Consider the following 21,164-nt stretch of genomic DNA (forward strand, 5'->3'; position numbering starts at 1 on the left):
AGCCACGCAAGCCTCTTAACCACCCCCGGGCAATGTAGTTATGGCAGTTGGGGGTGAGTGCCTGGTGACAGTCCTGTGAGAGCTCTCTTGAATCTTGAACCACGTATTCTTACTCTAACAACTAACTGGGAGCCAATCACTGAGAGCTTATTCTTGTGAAGGTAAAGGCAGGCGTAGATCTAGCTATCAGAAGCCTTGCCATCAGGGGTGAGGGAGTCTCTGGACCACTGGGGTTCACATGGGGCTTAGTTCATGGGTGGAGGGTGGTGAGGGGCAAGGAGAATGAGCCCAAAAATACTGCTTCATATATACCAGACCGTGGCATTTTTTGCAGTTTCTATTGCCCATGGATTATTACAACAGATACATTTTTTAAAAGATAAAGCTACATACAGCAATATTAATTAAACATACAGCTCATTGGCTGCATGGAATCCCTTCCCAATAAATTGAGGTGATTCTTGTGATCCGGCAACCTAACCACGGTATCACTATCACGCTCTGGACAACAGCAGGTACTCTGATACAGAAGGGATGCTAATCTTCTAGATGTCACATGATAGCAGCAGCAAGTAAGAAACCAAATCTCTATGGTCTTCATAAATAGGAGGGGGATACAACTGCCTTATGATCTTGAACATTCATTCTGTTGTCAAGATTTGGGGCAGCAGTGCTGACAGACAGCATTCAGAGCTGTAATAAGCGGTGGCAGACCTGGCATCCTGGCCCTCTGCACACCTTGGTTTCTGGGCCAGGCTGTCCATAACTTCATGGCAGGTATTTCAACATGAAAACAGGGAAGGATGAGGCAGACAGCTGAAAGCCTTGGCTTCGTCTCTGGGCTATGGGTGAGAAAGGCAGAGAAAGAAAACAGAGGAAGAAACATAAAGAGCAAATCTGTCTACAGTGTTTTCAACTCCCTTTCGAACCTCACCATAGAAGCACAAGGCGCTTCTTTTGATTTTAGATTTTAAAGGGAACATCAGTCAACTCACTGTCACTTAAAACGGCGCAACTATGCTCAAGTCATTTGGCTGTCTGCCATCGCTCCTTCCCCAGAGGAAGAAGTCTGGCCCAATTCTTCACTCCGGGCAGAGAAGGTGATAACGGAAAAACTTCTTTGGATTCTCCTGGGTTCACCTTCTTCTAGATTACTAATGCAGCATGTTTTCTGTGACAGTGCTGCCTCCGCCACTGATGACAAAGCCCCGGGAACCCGACACAACTCGTGCTGGGGACATCTCGTCAGGGTCCTTCATATCTGGCGGACAGTCCCCACTGACAGGTCCTGGCAGGCCTGGCTCCTGGGGGCTCGGTTCCGAGTCAACCTCCCCACATTGCAGTGGGAGTAGCGCCTGCTGTTTGGTCAAGGCATCGCTGCTTTTCTGGGCTTCCAGGGAGTTCTGCTGGGTGGAATTCCCGTGAGCCATGGCACTCTTCTGAGGCTCGTCAAAGCTCAGTGAGAAGGTGACTGTGCCGCTGCCGAAGATGACCTTCTGCTGGCACCTGGGCTGCCCCTGCGGCTGCAGGCTCAGAGGCTGCTGCGGCTGTGGCTCCTGCTGGGTCAGGGCCAGAGGCTGCTGCTGTTTCTGCCTCTCTGCTGGTGGGAAGGGGTCTTCGCTGTTGCTCTTGCTGCTGATGGAGGAGGAGGGAGTGGACCCCGTGGAGCCTCCCAGGCTGCTGGACCGCTTGCGGGAGGCATTGCTGCGGCGCAGCGTGGCCCGAGCTGCCACCTTGAAGGCGTGAGCTGCGGTGCTGCAGCGCACCTCCTCGATGGTGTTCCGGGATGGCTTGAAGAGAATGATGTAGACCTTGTTGAAGAAGATGCAGGCCAGCAAGCCAAAGCTGGCTGCCAGGATGGCGATCACCTCCACAGCAGAGACAAACTTGCCATAGGTGCTGGCGTAGGCGGGAATGAAGGAGATCCAGACGATGAAGAAGATCAGCATGCTGAAGGTGATGAACTTGGCTTCGTTGAAGTTCTCTGGCAGCTTCCGGGACTTGAAGGCAAAGAAGAAGCAGATGGCAGCCAGCAGGCAGGTGTAGCCGATCAGGAAGCCCAGAGCCATGAGGGAGCCCTCGTGGCACGTGATGAAGATGATCTCGTCTTCCAGCTCATGGTTGCGGTAGCTGGAGGGGGGCGCTGTGTAGAGCCAGATCACACAGATGACGATCTGCATGAAGGTGCAGAGGAAGACCAGGAGGAACTGCAGGTTGAGCCCCCACCACTTGCGGTGGAAGCTGGTGGGGATCTTGGCCTCAAACACCAGGAGGACACGGTTGGTTTTCACCAGGATGCACGAGATGCAGAGCACAAAGCTGATGCCGAAGGCTGGCTGTCGCAGGCGGCACGTCCAGTCCTGGGGCTCCCCGATGAAGAACAGGGAGCTTGAGAAACAGCAGAGGAGGGAGAAGAGGAGGAGGTAGGAGAGCTCCCGGTTGGTGGCCTTGACTATGGGCGTGTTGCGGAACTTGATGAAGACACCCAGCACGAAGGCGGTCAGGAAAATGCCCAGCACCGCGAAGAGGGTGAGCGCGATGCCAAAGGGCTCCGTCCACGACAGAAACTCAATCTCCTTGGCGATGCAAGAGGTGTGGTTCTCATTGGACCAGAAGTCATCAGGGCACTTGTCACAGGCACTTGCATCTGTAAAAAGTCCCAGTGAAGAAGTAGTTACTGTTGGGCCGAGGCTAACCTCTGTTGGAGGGGACCTGGAGGGTGAGTGCACACGGCTGCTGGAGGCAGTCACCTTAAATTGTTAAATTGATGAAATAATTGTGGTTTCTCTGCATTATCAGATAATATATTAAACCCTGACTTATGTCTAATAATCTACTTAGCTGATTTAATTTTTTTCCTTTCTGCAAGAGGTAAGGGAAGGGAGCTAGCGTGTTTCTTTTCTCTCTACCTGCATTTGGTCTGTAGCAGAGAATAATCAATGTTGCTGAAGGAAGCGGTCTGAACACCAAGGATCTGGCATGCGCCATTCATTTCAAAGTGATTCAGGCCCAGTCTGAGTTATTCTGGATACAGAGATGGACTCTGTGGACATGCCAGAGCAGATTTCCTCTTAGATCAAGAGAATGCATCCTACACAGATGACCTGTGCCCACCTCATTCCTCATCTGTGGTTTTCCAATGAGGAAGGCTTCAGACTCAGTGACTGAACACTTATTAAGTCTGCTATGTCCCAGACAGTGTGCAGTGCTGGGGTGTAAAGGAGGCATGGTCTTTGTTGTCAGAGATCTGGATGGGAATCCTGTGACTATGGTAAGCTCCTTAACCTCTCTGAACCCCTCAGGTGTGAAGTGGAAGCAATAATAACCCATTATTGTGATGAGAATGAAATAATGAAGGTGATAACAATTATGGATGATTTTTATAGAGTGCTTCCAATATGGCAGTTGAGGTTTTCATTTAACAAATAGTTATCTAGAATTTACTGTATGCTTTACCAATATGAACTAGTTTAATTCCCAAACTCTGCAAGATAGAATCATTATTAATCCTACTTTATAGACAAAGCTGTTGAGGCACAAGAGAAAACCTAAGATAGCAAGTGAAGTACCCAGCACCCTGCAGGCAGTCTCTCATCGCCTATTAACTCAGGAGGCTGGAATAGACAGGATTTTGTTTACTTAGAGCCACTGAGCTATGAGAAAAGGAAATCAATTGGAAAGCATCATCAAAGTGAAAGAAAGAGGTGGAACCGATGTGCTGTAAGCTCTTATACAAAAGTTATACTCCTTTTCGATTCCTTCTCAGTGTCTAGCCCAGCATACTTGGGCATAGCTTGTCAAGTAAAAACATGTGCTGAGCAGCAACTGGGTCCTGCCCTTTGAGAGACTTCACCGACTCCATGACCCCAAAGTGGGCCAATCCCTGAAAGGAGTCAGGGGCAGTTCCTTTACCTGTCTCATCACTGTACTCCCCATCTGGACACTCTACACATTCAAAACAGCAGGTGGGCTTCCCCTCAATGATTCCTTTCCTGGTCCCTGCCAGGCAGTCTCTGCTGCAGTTGGAGAAAGGTACCTGAAGGACAGAGAACACACAAATGAGTGCAGCTTTCGGGTGAGGCTGACAGCGACTTTGACACGTGACAGGGAGGAGTTGGGCACATGGACCAACATGGGAGATCCAAGCTCCTTCCAGCAGACACAGGTTCTTGCTCCTGCTATTTATGCACATCTGTGGGGAGCAAGGAAGTTACTTGCTGGGAGTCTACAGAGTGACCCAAATTCTTCTCAAATACTCTCTCCTTCCATCCCTTTCAGGGCCCAGAATGAGATACCCAGTTACTTGCCATAGAGGTAAAAGCCCAAGATAAACTGACAGATAAAATGGCAAGAACCTACAGACAGGGGGACAGTCACAAAGGAAGATGCTGAGATGAGGGGGAGGGGTGGGCTTTCACACTTCGGCACCCCTCACTGCTTAAAAGGCATCTCATGGGAATGTCAATTCCTAGATTCTTTTGCCTTCCTGAACCTGTGGGCCAAGTGGGCACCACTAGCTTGCAGGCATCTTCTGTGAAAAAGAAAGCAGCCAGTTCCGGTTATTGGAAGCAAAAATATACAGGTCAGGCCCTCTCTGGTGGCGCAGCAGATTAAAGCACAGCACTGAGAAGCTAAAGCCACTTCCGCATGAGTTCCATCCCCTGCCCTGGAATTTCATTAAACCTGATCATGACACTGTAGCTTATCAAAAGTGTGACATATGGCCCTCCCTGGTGGCGCAACGGGTTAGGATGCAGCACTGCAAGCTGGCTGCAGCCGCTTCAGTGGGAGTTCATTTCCCTGCCCCAGAAGTGATCCCACATGGCACAGCAGACCTCTCCTGACCTGCCCGCTGACCCCCTCAGCAGTGCACTTCATCAGCTGGACTGTTCTGCAACTCACACTGTCTCTGGTGAAGCTTCTCACCGCCCCTGCACTTCTGGCATGTACCCCAGGTCTGTATGCATGAGTAAGTAAATCTTTAAAAAAATAAAAAGTAGGAACTCTTATAGATTTTCATATATCAACTAATATGAGGAAAATCTAGTTGTTAAGGGAGAACATACCACACAACTGGTCATGTCATGTTTTCTGTTCTGAAGAGTTGACAATCCAAAAGATTTAAGCTATTAAAACGTACATTTTTTTTCTTCAATCCTTCAACCACTGCACTGCTCAATAATTTGTCTATATTCTTATCTTTTAAACTTACTAACATTTAGGCCCTCCCTGGTGGCGCAACGGGTTAGGATGCAGCACTGCAAGCTGGCTGCAGCCGCTTCAGTGGGAGTTCATTCCCCTGCCCCAGAGGTGATCCCAGGGCACAGCAGACCTCTCCTGACCTGCCCACTGCAACCCCTCAGCAGCGGGTTTAATGAAATTCTCTAAATCTTGGCATGAGTACAAATATAATATAAACTGAATAATTCAACAGAAGTGAATAGGCGGTAGAACAGCTGATCAGACCCTAGCTGGTGAAAATGTGATCATTTAGACAAGGGCATAATTAGTGGACAAAACAATATACCCCAAATCTTTGGGAAAATGTCTTGCTATTTATATTTGAGAATTTACCCTCTGAGGTGGAAGCTAATAAAGACTTGCTTCAATAAGTAAGTCCTGTGTGAATGAGTTTCATTATCTATAGTCCTCACTCAGGTAATCTCTCCTATACGTTGAGAAACAGTGAAATTGTACCATCATATCAGAAACCCATCAACCTAAAAAGTATTTGGTGAAAAAATGAAATTCAAGTCTAGTCACATTATATAAGAATGGTCTACGTTTAGCAACTCCGAAGAAATCACCTAAGGGTGAAAGCAAAACAAAATGTAATAGATTTCATGCAGTCTTCTTGGGACAGTTAAAAAATGATGTTTTTTTAGAGATGGTTCCTACAGAAAATCTGGCTACCCAGCAGCCATGACAGAATGGCCATTGTTTCAGCAGAAAGTGTCTAGAGCAAATTCACTAGAGATGGGTATCTCATTATTAATCAGACTTCTAGCTGCAGTGATATTTAGGGAGGAGGAGATTCCTGATCATGGTTATAAGCATCATCCTGTTTTGTTTTTATTTATTTATTTATTTTTGGGTAGAAAAACTGGGGTGTAGGCCAGAGTTGCAGGTGGAAGGAGGATTCATCACAGGTATATTTACTGTAACACACTGCTAAGGGGAGCAGTGAGGAAGACAAGAGAGGTCTACTACACCATATGTGGTCAGCTCCCTGGCCAGATATTGAATTCAGGCAGCAGAGGTGATAACGCTGAGACTTAACCCCTAGGCCACCAGGGAGGCCCCATCATTCTAGTTGTTACAGGTCTCCCGTATTAGGAAAATAAATTGTCCTTTGATTTATAAAACAGTCAGTCCTGAGCTATTTGGATGATGGGGAATGACCTCTGTGTAAATTGTCAAGGCCCTCCCTTGATTAATATTTTGCTGTTGTTGGAAAAAGTTTTAGCCAAGGAACCTGTTACCAACCAGACAATCATATTTGTAAAGAGTAAAATAGTCTTGGGGCTCAAATTCCACGGACTTCCCTCTGTACAGCAAACACTGATGGATTCCACAAGGACATAAGGAACCCTGAAAAATAGGGAGTTAATATGTTGCAGGAAGTGGACTTATTATTTTGGAAATCCAGTGGTGCAACTCATAGCTTTCCCTATGCCCAGCAGAGTTTCATATGCGCAGGGCGACACTGACAGACCGCACGTACCTCCCTGGAGAACCCACTCCACAAGATCTTCTCCTCGTTGATGAAAAGCCTCTCTCCCTTCTTTGCATAGACGTTGTAATATCCAACCTCCTTAAACACAATGGAGCCATCCTCAGGGGAGAGGTGCCAGTTGATGATGGAATAGTTTCCCACCAGGTCACCACACTCATCAAAAGTCACTTGTTCTCCCATGTTGTTGGTAAAGTTTAGGTGCCGAAGGTGCTTCAGGACCTAAAGAGGAGCAGAGTGGATGTTCTGAGTATAAGCCTCATGGGTGCCATGTCGAGTTACATAGGTTGTGTACTATGCAAGGACAATAAAACATATTCTTTTAAAAAAAAAAAAAAGTGGACGGAACAAGACCTGCAGAAGAGATGCCTTTTTCTAATTAGCACTGAGGATTGGCCTGTGCAAGAAGAAGCTCTGATAAACTGTGGACATTACTTCCCCCGTGGGCACTGCCAAATGAAGGCTTCTGCAGGTGCACCATCACCTGGCTATGCCTTAGGACAGGCGGGTTTGTAAGCCAGAGTCCATTCCTGGAATCTTCTGAGATGAGTTTTGGGGAAGAGTTGGAGGTGCTAAGTGACCTGCATTGGCCTTACCTGTGCTGCTGCTTCTGTGGAAGTGTCTTGCTGCCAGAAATTACAGAGAAGGGAATAGAAGGAAAAGAGATGAAGCTATGGATGAAACCCTGAAAATCATTATTGCACTGGTCATGACTAATTCCTTAATCTTTACCTGGTTTTTATGGGTTACTAAACCCTTGTATGAAACAAATAATGATAATCATCATTAAATCTTAGCAGTAGCCATTTTACTCACTTTAAGGCACAATGCTAAGTATTCATGATCTAATCTAATCCTCACAACAAACAGTACTATTACCCCCATTTTATTGCTGGGGAAACTGAGGCAAAGAAAACGGAAGTCTTGTCCAGGTACAAAACTTGTACTTTTAATAGCTGTGCTCTAAGGTAGTATCCACAGGTTCTTGGCTCTCCATGCCAGCCACTGGCAGGGGTCTAGAGGAGGCTGTGGATGCTCAGCAGACTGTTTTTCATATGGGAACTATTAGGATCAAGGGGTCATGGAGGCACCGAGAGAGAGCAAGAGAACAAGAGTGAGAGAGGGAGAGAGAGAGATGGTCCAGCTGTGGGGGCCCTTGCACTGCACCTCATGAGTCACCAAAGTTCATCACTCTGGCTCTCAGCAGAGTGTAATGAGAGGACTGGGCCAGAGAGGCTAAGGGCTAGACAAGCACTATACTTTTAGAGCTTCTAGAATGTCTCTGTCCTATGGTTTGGAGTCCATTTAAAGGCACCCTTTTCCTCTCATCGTTATATCTAAGGTACCTACAAATCAGACATCTGCTCCCCTCAGCAGTGTCCTTTGTCAATCTGCCTGTTCTGCTCCCTGTCTCTGGTGAATCCTCTCACCCACCGCACCTCTGGCCTGTACCCCAGTTCTGTAAAACAGATAAGTAAATCTTTTTTAAAAATGTACCCATTTTAAGAGTATAGTTCTGAACTCTGGCAAATGTATATGCTTGTGTAAAGCCCATTACATTCACCTCAACAGGTTCTGTGATGTCCCGTCCGAACCAATCCCACCCCACTTGCAGCCCTAGGCTCCGCTGATCTATTTTCTTTTTATCATCAGAGACAAAACGTCATATGAATAAGTCATATAGTATGGACTTTTTTGTGTGTGTAGCATGTTTTTGTGATTCATTTAGGTTGTATATGTTACTTTCACATTTGATAGTTCATGAAAGGGATTACACATACCTAGATGGTCATGTAGCATCTTGCATGTGGTAATATTTCCATCTTGTGGTTTCTTATGGTATTTCCTCTAACGGGTTTTAAAGTTAAAAATTGTTAATCATTATAAGCATATATGAGAATCACCTCTGGGCTGATACTCAAGTTAAAGACTAGAGATGAGACAGAAACTCCCTACTGTAGTCCAGAATTCTCCACTCTTATACATGGCATCACTTCCCAGCGCACTATTCACACAGATAAAGAGGGACAGTTCACACAGATGAGGAATGTATTGCTTTTTGTGCTAAAGCACTTAATGTGCTATGAGAGTAGCGAAGATCCAGGACCAATTCCCTCTAACTTCACTATTTTTCTTATCTCTTTTCCATCTACTCTGGCTCTTATCCCAATGATCAGAAAGTGTGTGTGGGAGTATGATTTGAAAAGACTTCAAGGATAAAGTGAACTTTGAAAGTGATTTAAAAGTTTGTGGTGGATAATGACAGAGATGACCAAAACGGATACTATCTAAGTAAAAATGCTATGCCCAAAACTAGTAAGTGATTTGTGTATAGGTGCCAGGCATGTTGGCTTACAAGAGAATAACTGAGAGACGTGGGGTCAAACTCCGGGCTGAGATGTGTAGATTAGAATGCATAGGTGACAGGTGTCCATGTAGATCTTGATTATGGGAGTGAATTATTGAGAGCTCATTTCTTGACTGATAGCAACATGATCAATATCTTAATTCTAAATTGCCCACTCAACTGTCTGGCTTTCTGAGGCTCATATGAGATTTACAACAGACAGAAGACATTCCAGGCAATCTCCACATGTTATTTCTCACTAGAGCTCTGACTCTGTTTCCTTTCCTGGATGGAAAGTGCCAGACCATCTTGGATTAGGGTCAGCTGTAGGGTCCATGAAGTAGACACTTTTTATTTTGGCTAATTTGCTTCTCTCTCTCTCTCTCTCTTTTTTGAGGTAACTATTTTATAACACTGAATGTCATTTACAGATATGGGTTCATGCCTCTTCTGATGGATGTTACCATATCTACCACTAAAGCAGATTGGTATGTTTCCATTTTGTTGTTATTTGTTTTTAAAAGTTTATTTAGTTATGCATACAAGAACTGGGTACAGGCCAGAGGTGCTGGGGTATGGGAAGTGAGAGGATTCACCAGAGACATAATGGGGTATTGAATGAAATACACTGCTTAGGGGAACAGCAGGCAAGACAGGAGAGGTCTGCTGTGCCATGAGGGTAGCTCCCTGGCGGGGGATCAAACTCATGCTTCAGTGGCTGCAGCCAGCTTCCCAGCTTCCTGGTGCTGTGCTTTAACCCCTTGCACCACCAGGGCGAATCCTCTGTTTTGTTCTGAAATTTGGGCAATTTTCATGCAGTATCCAGCATAATTTTGATTTGCATTTCCTTAAGAAGTGATGATGAGAATTTATTTTTGTGTCTATGTATTTCTATGTATGTCTTCGTTATTTCTTTCACTTCTAGTTTGTTGTCTGCATCTAAGAATGCAACTTATTTTTGTATATTGATTTTGTAGCCTGCCACTTCACTGTACTGATTTATTGTTTCTGACAGTTTCTAATGACATCTTTTTAATGTAAGTGATCATGTCATCTGCAAATACAGTTTACTTCTTTTTTCAGTGTATATATATATATATATATATACACCTTCCTTTTTTCTAATAGCTCCAGCTAAGACTGCCATACAATGTAGAATAGTAGTGGTGAAAGTGGACATCCTTGTCTTGTTCCTGATCTGAGAAGGAAAGTTTTCAGTTTTTCACTATTGCGTATTATATTATCTGTGGGTCTATCATGCTTTCTTTTACCCATACTTTGAGAGTTTTCATCATAAATGGTTGTTGGATTTTGTCAGATGCTTTCTCTGCTTCTCTTGATATGATCATGATTTTATCTTTCTTTTGTTGATGTGGTAAATATATCATAGTCTAGATCTCATTGTATTTAGATAGGTTTTTTTTGTGTTTTTTTTTTTAGCTTTATGGACTTGTACACTTACTTCCTTCTGTTTTGGAGCTTTTATGCTATTATTTCTTTGAAAAAATTATCTGTTCTACCTTCTCTCTCTCTCCCCCTTTTGGCATACTCACTATCTTTATGTTGCCTTACCTAACAGAGTTGGATAATTCTCGAAGAGTTTCTTCTACTTTTTTTGCTTTGTAATTCTCTTTCTTCCACTTGGTTCTTTTGTGTATAATTTTCTTTAAGCTTATTGATGCCATAGTTTAATTTGAACTATTCTGCTTCCAAAGCTTTCTCCAGAATTTTGAAATCTCATCTATTAAACTTTTTATATCCTGCATCTCTCTTATTTTCTTGGTAAGAGCTTCAATTTCTATTTTCTAGTCATTACTTTTATTTTTCATTTCATTCTCCTTTAAAAATTTTTTTAAACTCTGCTTTTTTGAATTCTTTTATTTACCACTTTAACTTGCCTTTTGCATTTTCTTCCACATCTTTGATTTTTTTTAAAGATTTATTTATTTGTACATACAGAACTGGGGTACAGGCCAGAGGCTCAGGGGCAGCGAGAGGCTTCACCAGAGACAGAGTGGGGAGCAGAACAGGCAGATTGACGAAGTACACTGCTGAGGGGAGCAGTGGGTGGGTCAGGAGAGGTCTGCCACGCCATGTGGTCACCTCAGGGGCAGGCGGGAATCGAACTCATGCAGAAGTGGTTTTAGCTTCTTAATGCTGTGCTTTAACTCACTGCGCCACCAGGGAGGGCCACATCTTTGATATTTTTATTATGGCAATTTTGAACTCTATTTCTCAGGGAGATAAAAATTTTCAATGTCTTTGTGGTTAGATTCTGGAGAGTGCTTCTTTTCCCTGATGTCATATACACTTGATGTCTCAATGTGCCACATCTTTTTTTTTTTGTCTGCCCATTTTGGTGCTTTAAATTTCCCTATTTTTAAAAAATATCTATAGCAGTAACTTATAGAATTTAAATGCTCTTAGTTTCCCGCAGGTGGCACTGTGGTTTTGTTTTAGTATTTTGACCTTTGCTGGCTTCCATCGGACTAAACCATTTTGTAGTCATTGGGTGGGGAGAGGCTTAGAGGGGACCATTCTATGGTGTGATGTGGGGAAGAGAGGCCTCCACTCCTAATTTCAGGGATGGATATGTGAGCTTGTATTAGTCAATCAGTATGGCTTCTAGAACTTTCATGGAGGCCCTGGGAAGAAAGGAAACTCTTGCAGTGATGATTCTATGAACCTAAACTTCTAATCTGAGTCTGAAAATGATTAACTCTGAAGAATAAGTACAAAGAGATGGAGATGAAAGTATTGAGCTATACCTGAAATATTTCGGAGATTTTCAGTATTATGAGTTACTAACAAGTTCCTTCTTTTACTTTAACCAGTTTTGTTTGGGTTGTGTATTATATGTAAGCAAAAGTCTTCAGTTTGACTACAGTTTAATTCTTTGCCTCTTTCTCGTATTCCCAAGCTTTGGTCTTGACCAACTGGGTGCTATTTTCTTTTCTGAGAGAGACCAACTGGGTACTATTTTCTTCTCTGAGAGAGAAGTCTTTGAACAGCTGAACTGTCAAACTACCCATATGAAGTCTCTTTTCCCCTCAAATATATAGACCCTCATTGAACTGGAAGTCCTCCTTCCAAGGGACATGTAAAGGGAGGGAGAAAAGGCGGTAACATTTACTACTCAGAGATAGCCCTTTTCCTCTCTTTCTTAAAACTCTACTTAGCATCATGACTCCTGAAGTCTTTTTGATCTTTGAATTTTATTAGAACTCTCCTTTCTTTGCCAAGGTGGAGAAGAGCACAATGCAAGGGAAAAAAAAATTACATACATCATGGAGATGAAAAATTTTAGCTAACAATGATTTCAGAGAGATTCTGCCCTCTCTCTTCAACCCCCTCACACACACACACAAAGATCTTGGCTCATTCCACCAGTCTAGACAGTCATTCCTCATCTCTAAAATGACTGACATAGGATATATATTTTTTGTTTCTTGGTATCTTTTCCAACTTGTCAGTTGTGGTTGGGATCTTCAGATAAAGTAGTTTCAGTTGTTATTTGTTTGTCTAACAGACTGATTAATTAGAGGCCTACTGAAATCTTGCTATTAATACTCACCATCCGTTTAGGGGTTGAAAAATCTACAAATTTCTTTCACATGTATCATTTCATTTTGTAAACAAACAAAAAAGTACGTTAGATTTTAGAGCCATTTTACAGATGAATAGGGTGTGACCTAGAGCAAAAGTATGGTTAAGATAATGCAGCTAGTAAATCACAGAACTAGAGCTAAAGCTGGAAGCTAGGTCATTTGACTCCTATTCAGGAAGCCATCACCCCACCACCCCCAACCCTGCAATCCCTCTGTCATGCATTCTCTCTGACAGGTCAGTCTGGAACTGAAGAGTGCAATGCAAGGTCTGATTTAAATATTAAGGTATATATGCATGACATGAATAGATATAAGTCAGATCATGTTTTTATCTTTAGAAGTTCTATAAAAAAAGATTGTTAACCTTATATATAATTGCAAAAAACAGAATAAGACTAAACAATAAAATGAATGCAGGAATTCTACTTTAGTTCTAATTATCTTTCAGGATAACTATTTCAGGGCTTCTGTTTCTAAACACCCACAATAAAATTCTTTTAAGAAAATATTTTATGTGTCTTTGATCTGCTTATGTCCTAAGTTTAGTTGGCCTGTTGGGTGGTCTCACACAGGGTGTAATATAACGGCACAAGTAATACAATAATGCTAGTTTTATGTCCTTTAACAAATGAAATGTATTAATATATGACAGTAACAACTACTTATTTGCATATAGGGAGACTACCTTTAATTGAAGCATTAGAAAAAAACATACTCCAGTATTGAATATGTTTTCGGGTTTAGGGGCCATTCTCTAGAATTTTGAACCACTGGACTATAGTGGCTCAACATGGAAGTTGAGCCAAGAATTTAAACTTTAATCAAATAAATTACTATTAATGTTGAAGAAATCAGTTGCACGGATGTTTGAAAACACAATTTGATATAAAACTATACTTAGTGAGCTCACTTAGATATTTCCTTTTTTTTTTTTAAATTTGGTAACCATTTTATCTGTCTCCTAGATCATCCCAACTCAGTTTTATCAGACTGTGAACTTCTATCTATGCGAAGGATGTACCTGCCAAGCCTCCACCTTCTTGATGTCTGCACAGGAACCATTGGTGAAGAGCCCTCGCCCCGGTAAACAAGTATATATATCTTGCAGAGCATGAGCAATAGAGTAGACTGCTAAGTAGACATTGTAGGATATCCGTAAATGTGTATAATCCATGTAAGGGGTCTCAACACTGCTGATGTTCTCATCTCCTGTACAGAGAGGTCGAAAGACAGTGGAGCTGTTGTTTATTCTGCTACCACCTTCTTCATGACTTCTCAGGAAGGTGTCCATAGGTAATGGTCCTTTAGTACCTTCTTGGAGGTGGCAGTTAAATGTTTCTTCCCAAAACTCCTTGGCAAAGCCATTGTGGATAGACTTTCTGGGGTGAACTTTCTGCAGGAATTCCCGGAAACCTGGAATCTGCCCGGCCTTCAGAGCAAATCCGATGGTGCCTCCAACCACATGGAAGTATTCAGGCATGGCGATCAAGGAAGAACTGGCCCATGCCTCGCTGGCTAGCCAGATCCTGCCTGTGATATTGCGCCGGACAATTTCCTTGATGAGAGGTTCAAGGTCTGGACCACTGGAGAAAACTACAATGACTTTAGCAGTGGAATTCTGGATCACCTCCACCACTTGCTGGATCTCTTCCTCATCAGAGTATTGGGAGATGAGCTCACTGAAGTCAATACAGATGTCCCTCTCTTCAGCTTCCTCTCGAAACTTCTCAATCCCTGGCCGGCCATAGTCATCATCAGCAGCAATTGTGCCCACCCAGTTCCAGCGGAAATATTCAATAATGTCTGCCATGGCGGTGGCCTGGTGTTCATCATTGGGGATGGTCCGGAGGAAGGACTTGAACTGATTCTTGTTGCTGAGGAGTCTACTGGAGGAGGCATAGCTGACCTGGAAAGAATCAAAACCACAGTGTGAATGAGGTGCCAGGTGGATGTTAAAGATATATATGTGAGTGGCTTTCTGAGTTTTCATTAATCTCATTTACTTTAGTACTTTAAATACAAGTACTTTTGAGGGGGGGGGCAAGGGACGGTGAGAGGATTCACCAGAGATAGAGTGGGGAGCAAAACCTGCAGACTGACAAAGTACACTGCTGACAGGAATGGTCTGCTGCCCCATGTGGGTCACCTCCCTGGCTGGGAGTCAAACATGTGCTGAAGATGCTGCAGCTAGCTTTGTACAGCTGTGCTTCACCCCACTGCACTCCAGGGAGGACCCTAGATATAAGTACTCCTCATTGCAGTCAGTTCCAAGAACTGTTTATCATTTAGTCTCAATTGGCCACTTGAGTTCATTAGGCTCAATTCCTCTGCATCACAATAACTATGATGTATGTCATCAGATGTATATAAAAAAAAATTCTTTCTTTTTCCAGCTTCACAATAAACTCAACCACCATCCAGAGCTCTTTCTTCTGATATTTTTCAGGAAATGCCTGAAGCTACTTAAAAGGCTTTGGCTGTGGGTTTCCAAAACCCAGAGTGGTTGAAAAGGAAGCTTGGAGAAATTGTCTTGGTTATTTTCATTTTCTAAGATATAGCCAGTTCTTCATCTGGGACTGGAGAAGGGGCACCAAAGGGAGACAGCCTTTAATGGTAGAAGATCATTGTCCAAAGCAGTATGCAAATATCATGCAAAGCATCTCTTAGTGCCAAACTTCCTGACTCATTTTCACAGTACAGCAAGCAGAAGCCGGAAGGAACGGAACAGTCTCAGCAAACCTGGGAGGGCGTGATTGCACCACCCAGGCCCCATTGGCCGGCCCAGAGACTGCGTCTTGGTGGTCTCTGGCCCATCAGCCGCTCTCTGGTGTGTCCTGGTTCACCAGTTAGGGTGCTCCAAGTTACTGGAAGATTTTTTTTTTCATAAGCTGGATGCATTTTTACATTTAATAGAATTTTTTCTCTCAAAGAATGAGTGTTTGCTATCTCTTATTCTATACTTTTCTAGAGTTATTTTAAGTCTAAGGAACTTGAAGGACTGCCTTTTAATATTTCTCACCGATTGAAACAATTACTTTATATGTTCAGTGTTTCAAATGATTTCCTCCCACTATATTCCTTGTTCACAATTAACACTTTCTACATCAAAAAGCTTAAAAGATATTGTGCTTAAAAGCAGTGGGGCAACTTTGTTAGAGTGGACTTGACATTTCTGAAAAGATCTTTGATGACATTAGTCTTTTTTCTCTTATCAGAAGGAGCCCCTTCTCGCTCTACTATGGGAGTTCATGGTAGATAGCTTATTTCTATTAAGTAACTTGTTGAGCTGTTACTGTCTTTGAGAGCTCTATTTGTTGAATCTAAACAACAGGTTTCTGAATCAGGTTTCTACAAATGAAAACCTACTTGGCCATTATATATATATATATCCATCCAGTGAATGCAGTAAAATTTACCGACTTCTGGATGCTTTTTTAAAAGTGGGCAACAAAGGGTCGAAAGAGATACATCACGAAGCAAATATATCCCCTATGGGTATTTTTCTCATAGATGTATTTATAGTACTTGTCCAGTTTATAAAAAGCAAGTTAGGAAAATGGAGGTAAGTACCACTTTGTACCCCTCAAAAAACCCCTTAAAAACACACAAACTTTTTTAATAATAAGCGGGGAGAATTTCATGAGTGACTCAGAAAACTTTTAACCACAACTTGCTGTACTTGGGCTGCTCCTTCCATCCACTTGGTGGCATGTGTCTCCTGAGAAACGCCACTGAGCTCTGTTCCCACGCACAGAGCCGAGGCTCCCAACTCAGCTACACTTCACAATAGCCTGGGACACTTCCACACCTCCTCTGCCCAGGCTGCATTTTATGTCAACTAAACAAGGGTTTCTGGGGGATGTATGTGATGCCCAAGTATCCATTTTTTACAAGTCCCCCAAATGACTCCCTCGTGCAGCCAAGGCAGCGAACCACTGCAGATACTGTCTTGATCTGACTTGCTAATTGTGAGTATCTTGGCACTTTTATGACACAAATTCAGCCTAATCATTCATCCAAATCATAAGGAAACCTTTCCTTTCATGTTCTTTATTTGATGGCAATTACATCATAATCTGTGAGCCATGACAATTTAATTATGTATTTAAAATAATACTGCACAATATGTAAAAAAGGCTTGTTTTTATATTCCCCAACACATTTACTGATTGTGCTTTCTTTGATCATTTTGGGACAAAAGTTGCAGAGCCAGGGCTTCCCCATGGGAAGCACCTTTGATTCTTTGAAGTAAGGATTTGAGAAGTGATGACAAGACTTTTTCAGTTGCCATGTGTATGTTAAGGGATAAAGGGAAAATGGATATCACCAAGGAAACAGACTTCCAAGATAGACGTTGAATTTATCTAAGGTGTTCTTACAAATCTGAAATCTTAAACATTGAAAAAGTCAACTTAAAGTGTGATTTATAATTTAACTTAAAATTTAATGTAAGGAATGCTTCACAATTGAGCTGCCACTCCTATCCATAAACATCTAGATTGCTTCCAATTCTGCCATACTATAAAGTAATGCTATGGATCTGTAAATATTAATGTCAAAAGATTTGCTCTATAATGTTAAGGGTAAAAACTATAAAATGGCACTTAGAATTTGCTGTCTTTTTACTTTGGTGACAAAATCTTGAACAAATGTTTATTAAAAAACTTGTTCCAATGAACTGTCAGTATTTGAAATGGAGATAATCTTTCCACTGAGACTGAGTTTTTGAGGGGTGGAGGCTGCTTATTCATATACCCTCTATAAATATCTGTTGAATAAAATAGAGTATTTTTCAATTCTAGAATGTGCAAGACAGTTTTTGCACATTTTTGTTAGAAATTGTACTGTTTCCCTATGGTCGAACTAAATTTTCAATCAGGCAGAGAGGCAGAAACTTTCAAAGGCGTAGGGCTAAGGACCAATGTTGGTTTGAAAGACAGGCATTATGTCACATGACTTCATCCCCTTTAAGAAAGGCCAAAGAAAGGCCATTTACTAAAGGAATTTAATGGGAAATAAATAATTTGGTGAAAAAAAAAGTTTTACACAAGGTATATTTAAAGGAATTCTGAAAGACACTGTAATCTCAGAATACCAAGTGGTCATGATATAGTGCTCTGGGGACTTACAAGTTGCTTTTAGGCCATGGTGAACCAGAGATAGGAAATTAGCAAACTGCAAGGACACAGGGCAGGGCATTGCTCGCAGTGTGCTCCCTTCCTGCTGGCATCACCCATGGAGAAGGTGCAGTACCTGGGGAATGTAGAAGAGGCCTAGCAGGTTCGCCACCGCCGTGGAGATGCCCGAACCCGTGGCTCCCACCACAGCGATTGTGGAGGGGATGTGCTCTGAGCAGTTGCAGAACTCATCAAGGTTCAAAGAATCGATTTTGTTTTGGGCCACAAAACTCAGCGTGGCCTCCAAAGCTTTAGAAACGGTGTTGCAAGTGTCGAATATCCTGTATCCCAGAGTCATGTTAGGCAGAAGGGCCGGGCTGCTGTTTATTTCCTCTATGGCAAATATCATAGCTTGTAACCATCGAAATCCTCGGAAATTATACCTAGAAGAAAGAAAGAATGAGGGCCAAATAAGAGATGTTTCTGTTCAACTGCATTAAGATGCCGACTGGACAAAGCCAGGCTTGGTGCCTGTTTTTGTTATGCTTTGGTTTCACGACATGGTGTTCCTTGAGCCTCAAAGTCCTTTCTGTAAAATGGGGAGCACACCTACCTCACGGGGTGACTGTGAATCTGAGATAATTATGCACAATTGTCAGCCCAGGCCTCAACAGAGCTAGGGCACAATAATAATGAAAACTGTTATTAGTAACAGGAAGGATAATTTCTATCTGCCTCACCCAGCAAAGAATTCAAAGTCGCTGATGTGAGCTATTTTACTCAAGTAATACAGAGATTTAAGAAGAAAAAGAACTAAACTAGGGTTTTAATACATCAAGCTTAAAAATCAGCTGAGAATGCAGAGTGAAAAATCTAGACTATGACTTTCCTGGAGGCCAAAGGGAAAAGGGTGGTTGTATTTTTGTAAAGAATGAGTTGGCATAGGAAAGCTGTCCACACAGAGCGGTTATTTCTGGGTCGTGGTATGATAAGTTTCATAGTGATGTGCTTTTAGCTCATGTGTACTTTTTATTTTAAAAATGAACATTTTTTAACAGTTTATTTTTACATCATTTTGTACATTTTTTTCATCTCAATTGTAATCCCCATGGGTTTCCCATCACCAAGTCACCCGTGTGCCATCACCATAGTCCTGTGCACTTCCCTCCCCACCCCCACCCCCATTTTTGATCCCATTCCCCACTCCACCCCCACAAAATGTCTCTGGTATATGGCTGTTTATTATTCTTATTTTCTCGCCTGGTCCAAAAATGAACATATTTTTAAAGATGAAAATTATTTTAAGTAAAAGGCAAGTCAATTAGCAAAGAAAAATAGGGCCAGGGATGCAGTTTTCATAATAAGACTTAACTTGGAATGAGGGCTTGATAAATGTGGAGCACTGGTATATCTGTACCCAAAAGAGAAAACAAAGAACTCCGCAGTTTTTCTCTCTGTAATGGGCTTCACCACATTAACTAAATGACTGGATGAACAATCTTTTATATTCCACAGTACTGTTTAGGTTTCTAAGAATGCTGCTCTAATTTTTAATGCAACGGCTTCTCTTAGTCATTTTCTCATGTTTTCTTCATTTATTTGTTTCGTTCTTTGTCTTAAACCCACAAACATTAACGAAATAGTACAAAATTTTTCATGACATAAAACACCTATACTGCTAAGCTGATTTTGCTACCTTTAATCAAATTAAGAAAATAGCCTATTTCTGGTCAATCTTCTTGCTTGACTTTTGGATAAATATGTGTCACTTGCACAACTCTGTCCAGCAAGGTAAAAAAAAATAAAAGGAGGACACTTTCCCACACAAGTAATGTTAAGGATGCAGTCAGCTTCAGTAAAATTTTGCATGGTTTCTCTGCATTGTCAAATGTTAAAAGTTACCTATTATTTTGTGAGATCCCATTAGAATGTGAACAGAAACCCAGTTTTATTGCAACAATTCTAATTTTCATTTTGCAGTTACCAGAGAGATTAAGGAAAAGTGCTGGGACCCTTCTGGAAGTGGCAAGTCTCAGAAAGAAAGTGCTAGACTCTTTCAGAACAAGGGTCAAGATTTGTGGTGCATTAGTGGTTTCCAGATTAAGGAAGGTGACATAGAAAACAGTCCGCTGCAAAAATCAGATCCCATTTGAAGGAACAGTGCCTAGTTTTATCTTTTTTTTTTTTCTAAGATTTATTTTTTTATGCATACAAAAACTGGGGTACAGGCCAGAGGTGTGTGTGTATGGGGCTGGGGGTAGGGTTCACCAAAGACAGAGTGGGGAGCAGAACAGGCAGATGTACTGAAATACACTGCTGAGGGGAGCAGCGGGAGGACAGGAGAGGTCTGCCACGCCATGTGGGTCAGCACCCTGGCCAGGGATACATGTTCTATTCTAAAAAAGTCAGGATAATTAGTGAGCAGGAGATAGAGGGCAAATAAAAGTAGTGAGGGGGTCTGGAAAACTTGTCATGGAGGAATTAGTGGAAAAAACTGAGACTATTTGTTCAGGAAAAGAAACAATTTGAGGAGACATGTTATCTATGTGCTAGTGAAAGTGAGATGTACCTGTGTTTGGGGCAGGTTGAGGGGCGTGGGGATAGGAAATTTTACAACTCAAGTTTGCAAATAAATTTCCTCTAGGTATTTATTTCCCACTAGGCAACACCTGCCACCAGGTGAACACTAGTGATCAGGAATGTGCTCTGATAGGCCACAGGTTTTTTTATTCGTTCTCTGACAGTTTATATTTGGAATTTATTTTTTTCAGAAAGGGTGGGGTAAATAAGATTTAAGTATGATTTTTAATCACTATTCTTGAAAAGAGAGAACAAATTTGGAAACATAATTTGGGTTTGTTTGGTATAGCTTTTCTCCAACCACCCGGAAAAGGCTCTCTTTCCCCTCCTCCCCTTACCTGATACATTCCACAGATTCCGGCCTTGATTTGAGATCTTGATCTTTGGCTGCTACTCCAAAATGAATTGGAAAGAGCCCTCCAAGGATAATGTCCCCCTTCTTCTGGGCTCGCTGATCAGGTCCATAAGCTGAAGCATGCCAGGTAAAGCATGCCAAGAGGATCAAACAGCAGCTATAAAATGCCATGGTTCTGCTTTGTCTCCAGGGGGGAGAGACAAGAATACTTGTGGTTTGGGGCCTTGAGAACTTTCCCCCTTGGTGCAGTTCACTCCCTGTGGTGGGGACACATGTCTATATAGCTATTAATATCAAAATGGAAGTTGTGTTTGAATTTCCATTTTTGTCTTCTCCACTGCAAACTGACAATTTGGGTAGTCCTTGTGTTCTTAGAAGCCGCATCATGCAGAGACCATCATTGATGTCTCCTAAACAGAAAGAG

At 42.3% G+C, this 21,164-nt stretch overlaps 1 protein-coding gene across 2 annotated transcripts; it reads right to left on the reverse strand.

Moving 5' to 3' along the window:
* Nucleotides 1-1,154: 1,154 nt before the first annotated feature.
* Nucleotides 1,155-20,911, reverse strand: CASR (calcium-sensing receptor). Of its 2 annotated transcripts, none has more exons than XM_004675167.1 (6): nucleotides 20,724-20,911; nucleotides 17,942-18,248; nucleotides 13,710-14,594; nucleotides 6,725-6,955; nucleotides 3,913-4,036; nucleotides 1,155-2,647 (listed from the first exon to the last, which is right to left on the reverse strand). In XM_004675167.1, exons 1-6 carry the CDS (start codon nucleotides 20,909-20,911, stop codon nucleotides 1,155-1,157), a joined length of 3,228 nt encoding a protein of 1,075 aa, XP_004675224.1. The 2 variants fall into 2 exon arrangements, with proteins under 2 accessions (XP_004675224.1, XP_004675223.1); XM_004675166.1 differs by having other exon boundaries at nucleotides 3,913-4,081.
* Between the last annotated feature and the right edge of the window lie 253 nt (nucleotides 20,912-21,164).

This window comes from Condylura cristata, unplaced genomic scaffold (genome assembly GCF_000260355.1).
Source record: "Condylura cristata isolate star-nosed mole 26May11 unplaced genomic scaffold, ConCri1.0 scaffold00003, whole genome shotgun sequence".
In the NCBI taxonomy this organism is placed as follows: domain Eukaryota; kingdom Metazoa; phylum Chordata; class Mammalia; order Eulipotyphla; family Talpidae; genus Condylura; species Condylura cristata.